This window comes from Penaeus japonicus, unplaced genomic scaffold (genome assembly GCF_977035675.1).
Source record: "Penaeus japonicus unplaced genomic scaffold, GWHDUDI00000001_assembly GWHDUDI00000023, whole genome shotgun sequence".
NCBI classification, from domain to species: domain Eukaryota; kingdom Metazoa; phylum Arthropoda; class Malacostraca; order Decapoda; family Penaeidae; genus Penaeus; species Penaeus japonicus.
In genome coordinates this window covers 38,695,675-38,700,674 of record NW_028234425.1, presented here as the reverse complement: position 1 = coordinate 38,700,674, position 5,000 = coordinate 38,695,675, and the positions used below count along the sequence as shown (strand labels likewise).

Here is a 5,000-nt window from a genome sequence, read left to right as displayed (position 1 = left end):
GAATCTGAGAGCACAACATCAGGATCTGAAAACACCTCACAGGAATCTGAGAGCACAACATCAGGATCTGAAACACCTCACAGGAATCTGAGAGCACAACATCAGGATCTGAAAACACCTCACAGGAATCTGAGAGCACAACATCAGGATCTGAAAACACCTCACAGGAAACTGAGAGCACAACATCAGGATCTGAAAACACCTCACAGGAATCTGAGAGCACAACATCAGGATCTGGAAACACCTCACAGGAATCTGAGAGCACAACATCAGGATCTGAAAACACCTCACAGGAATCTGAGAGCACAACATCAGGATCTGAAAACACCTCACAGGAATCTGAGAGCACAACATCAGGATCTGAAAACACCTCACAGGAATCTGAGAGCACAACATCAGGATCTGAAAACACATCAGGATCTGAAAACACCTCACAGGAATCTGAGAGCACAACATCAGGATCTGAAAACACCTCACAGGAATCTGAGAGCACAACATCAGGATCTGAAAACACCTCACAGGAATCTGAGAGCACAACATCAGGATCTGAAAACACCTCACAGGAATCTGAGAGCACAACATCAGGATCTGAAAACACCTCACAGGAAACTGAGAGCACAACATCAGGATCTGAAAACACCTCACAGGAATCTGAGAGCACAACATCAGGATCTGGAAACACCTCACAGGAATCTGAGAGCACAACATCAGGATCTGAAAACACCTCACAGGAAACTGAGAGCACAACATCAGGATCTGAAAACACCTCACAGGAATCTGAGAGCACAACATCAGGATCTGAAAACACCTCACAGGAATCTGAGAGCACAACATCAGGATCTGAAAACACACCTGAGAGCACAGGATCTGAAACACCTCACAGAGAGCACAACATCAGGATCTGAAAACACCTCACAGGAATCTGAGAGCACAACATCAGGATCTGAAAACACCTCACAGGAATCTGAGAGCACAACATCAGGATCTGAAAACACCTCACAGGAATCTGAGAGCACAACATCAGGATCTGAAAACACCTCACAGGAATCTGAGAGCACAACATCAGGATCTGAAAACACCTCACAGGAATCTGAGAGCACAACATCAGGATCTGAAAACACCTCACAGGAATCTGAGAGCACAACATCAGGATCTGAAAACACCTCACAGGAATCTGAGAGCACAACATCAGGATCTGAAAACACCTCACAGGAATCTGAGAGCACAACATCAGGATCTGAAAACACCTCACAGGGATCTGAGAGCACAACATCAGGATCTGAAAACACCTCACAGGAATCTGAGAGCACAACATCAGGATCTGAAAACACCTCACAGGAATCTGAGAGCACAACATCAGGATCTGAAAACACCTCACAGGAATCTGAGAGCACAACATCAGGATCTGGAAACACCTCACAGGAATCTGAGAGCACATCAGGATCTGAAAACACCTCACAGGGATCTGAGAGCACAACATCAGGATCTGAAAACACCTCACAGGAAACTGAGAGCACAACATCAGGATCTGAAAACACCTCACAGGAAACTGAGAGCACAACATCAGGATCTGGAAACACCTCACAGGAATCTGAGAGCACAACATCAGGATCTGGAAACACCTCACAGGAATCTGAGAGCACAACATCAGGATCTGAAAACACCTCACAGGAATCTGAGAGCACAACATCAGGATCTGAAAACACCTCACAGGAATCTGAGAGCACAACATCAGGATCTGAAAACACCTCACAGGAATCTGAGAGCACAACATCAGGATCTGAAAACACCTCACAGGAATCTGAGAGCACAACATCAGGATCTGAAAACACCTCACAGGAATCTGAGAGCACAACATCAGGATCTGAAAACACCTCACAGGAAACTGAGAGCACAACATCAGGATCTGAAAACACCTCACAGGAATCTGAGAGCACAACATCAGGATCTGAAAACACCTCACAGGAAACTGAGAGCACAACATCAGGATCTGAAAACACCTCACAGGAATCTGAGAGCACAACATCAGGATCTGAAAACACCTCACAGGAATCTGAGAGCACAACATCAGGATCTGAAAACACCTCACAGGAATCTGAGAGCACAACATCAGGATCTGAAAACACCTCACAGGAATCTGAGAGCACAACATCAGGATCTGAAAACACCTCACAGGAAACTGAGAGCACAACATCAGGATCTGAAAACACCTCACAGGAATCTGAGAGCACAACATCAGGATCTGAAAACACCTCACAGGAATCTGAGAGCACAACATCAGGATCTGAAAACACCTCACAGGAAACTGAGAGCACAACATCAGGATCTGAAAACACCTCACAGGAATCTGAGAGCACAACATCAGGATCTGAAAACACAGAGGAATCTGAGAGCACAACATCAGGATCTGAAAACACCTCACAGGAATCTGAGAGCACAACATCAGGATCTGAAAACACCTCACAGGAATCTGAGAGCACAACATCAGGATCTGAAAACACCTCACAGGAATCTGAGAGCACAACATCAGGATCTGGAAACACCTCACAGGAATCTGAGAGCACAACATCAGGATCTGAAAACACCTCACAGGAATCTGAGAGCACAACATCAGGATCTGAAAACACCTCACAGGAATCTGAGAGCACAACATCAGGATCTGAAAACACCTCACAGGAATCTGAGAGCACAACATCAGGATCTGAAAACACCTCACAGGAATCTGAGAGCACAACATCAGGATCTGAAAACACCTCACAGGAATCTGAGAGCACAACATCAGGATCTGAAAACACCTCACAGGAATCTGAGAGCACAACATCAGGATCTGAAAACACCTCACAGGAATCTGAGAGCACAACATCAGGATCTGAAAACACCTCACAGGAATCTGAGAGCACAACATCAGGATCTGAAAACACCTCACAGGAATCTGAGAGCACAACATCAGGATCTGAAAACACCTCACAGGAATCTGAGAGCACAACATCAGGATCTGAAAACACCTCACAGGAATCTGAGAGCACAACATCAGGATCTGAAAACACCTCACAGGAATCTGAGAGCACAACATCAGGATCTGAAAACACCTCACAGGAATCTGAGAGCACAACATCAGGATCTGAAAACACCTCACAGGAATCTGAGAGCACAACATCAGGATCTGAAAACACCTCACAGGAATCTGAGAGCACAACATCAGGATCTGAAAACACCTCACAGGAAACTGAGAGCACAACATCAGGATCTGAAAACACCTCACAGGAATCTGAGAGCACAACATCAGGATCTGAAAACACCTCACAGGAATCTGAGAGCACAACATCAGGATCTGGAAACACCTCACAGGAATCTGAGAGCACAACATCAGGATCTGAAAACACCTCACAGGAATCTGAGAGCACAACATCAGGATCTGAAAACACCTCACAGGAAACTGAGAGCACAACATCAGGATCTGAAAACACCTCACAGGAATCTGAGAGCACAACATCAGGATCTGAAAACACCTCACAGGAAACTGAGAGCACAACATCAGGATCTGGAAACACCTCACAGGAATCTGAGAGCACAACATCAGGATCTGAAAACACCTCACAGGGATCTGAGAGCACAACATCAGGATCTGAAGAGACAGGAAGTACATCCGAAGAGACAGGAAGTACTTCCGAAGAGACAGGAAGTTCATCCGAAGAGACAGGAAGTACATCCGAGGAGACAGGAAGTACATCTGAAGAGACAGGAAGTACATCCGAAGAGACAGGAAGTACATCCGAAGAGACAGGAAGTACATCCGAAGAGACAGGAAGTACATCCGAAGAGACAGGAAGTACATCCGAAGAGACAGGAAGTACATCCGAAGAGACAGGAAGTACATCCGAAGAGACAGGAAGTACATCCGAAGAGACAGGAAGTACATCCGAAGAGACAGGAAGTACATCCGAAGAGACAGGAAGTACATCTGAAGAGACAGGAAGTACATCCGAAGAGACAGGAAGTACATCCGAAGAGACAGGAAGTACATCTGAAGAGACAGGAAGTACATCCGAAGAGACAGGAAACAGGAAGTACATCCGAAGAGACAGGAAGTACATCTGAAGAGACAGGAAGTACATCCGAAGAGACAGGAAGTACATCCGAAGAGACAGGAAGTACATCTGAAGAGACAGGAAGTACATCCGAAGAGACAGGAAGTACATCTGAAGAGACAGGAAGTACATCTGAAGAGACAGGAAGTACATCCGAAGAGACAGGAAGTACATCCGAAGAGACAGGAAGTACATCTGAAGAGACAGGAAGTACATCTGAAGAGACAGGAAGTACATCCGAGGAGACAGGAAGTACATCTGAAGAGACAGGAAGTACATCCGAAGAGACAGGAAGTACATCCGAAGAGACAGGAAGTACATCTGAAGAGACAGGAAGTACATCCGAGGAGACAGGAAGTACATCCGAAGAGACAGGAAGTACATCCGAGGAGACAGGAAGTACATCCGAAGAGACAGGTAGTACATCTGAAGAGACAGGAAGTACATCCGAAGAGACAGGAAGTACATCTGAAGAGACAGGAAGTACATCCGAGGAGACAGGAAGTACATCTGAAGAGACAGGAAGTACATCCGAAGAGACAGGAAGTTCATCCGAAGAGACAGGAAGTACATCCGAAGAGACAGGAAGTACATCCGAAGAGACAGGAAGTACATCCGAAGAGACAGGAAGTACATCCGAAGAGACAGGAAGTACAACATCTGGATCTGAAAACACCTCACAGGAATCTGAGAGCACAACAGAAGGATCTGAAAACACCTCACAGGGATCTGAGAGCACAACAGAAGGATCTGCAAGCACCACAGAGGAATCAACAGGATCCACTTGCATTACTGCTCCTCCCGAAGTCGCATCCAGGATTGAAGATCTGAATCAAGCTTTGGGCGAGATTCAGATGCAGATTGAGGCAGTGACCACTGAGCTGGCTGACTGTTATAATAATGCCGAGAAAC

The 5,000-nt window shown here is 45.9% G+C and overlaps 1 protein-coding gene across 19 annotated transcripts in view; it reads left to right on the top strand.

Annotated features, from left to right (window-relative positions):
• LOC122263337 (uncharacterized) overlaps positions 1–5,000 on the top strand; it is a 14,519-nt gene that overhangs the window by 7,353 nt on the left and 2,166 nt on the right. For 4 of the 19 annotated variants that reach the window (XM_086550430.1, XM_086550432.1, XM_086550427.1 and 1 more), the window contains 3 exons: positions 1–766; positions 1,248–1,415; positions 1,455–5,000. The exon at positions 1–766 is cut by the window's left edge and continues 259 nt beyond it; the exon at positions 1,455–5,000 is cut by the window's right edge and continues 159 nt beyond it. In XM_086550430.1, the coding sequence (XP_086406556.1) occupies positions 1–766; positions 1,248–1,415; positions 1,455–5,000 (4,480 nt within the window). The remainder of the gene's footprint in view (positions 767–1,247; positions 1,416–1,454) is intronic. The other 15 variants (XM_086550440.1, XM_086550441.1, XM_086550439.1 and 12 more) reach the window with 15 other exon arrangements.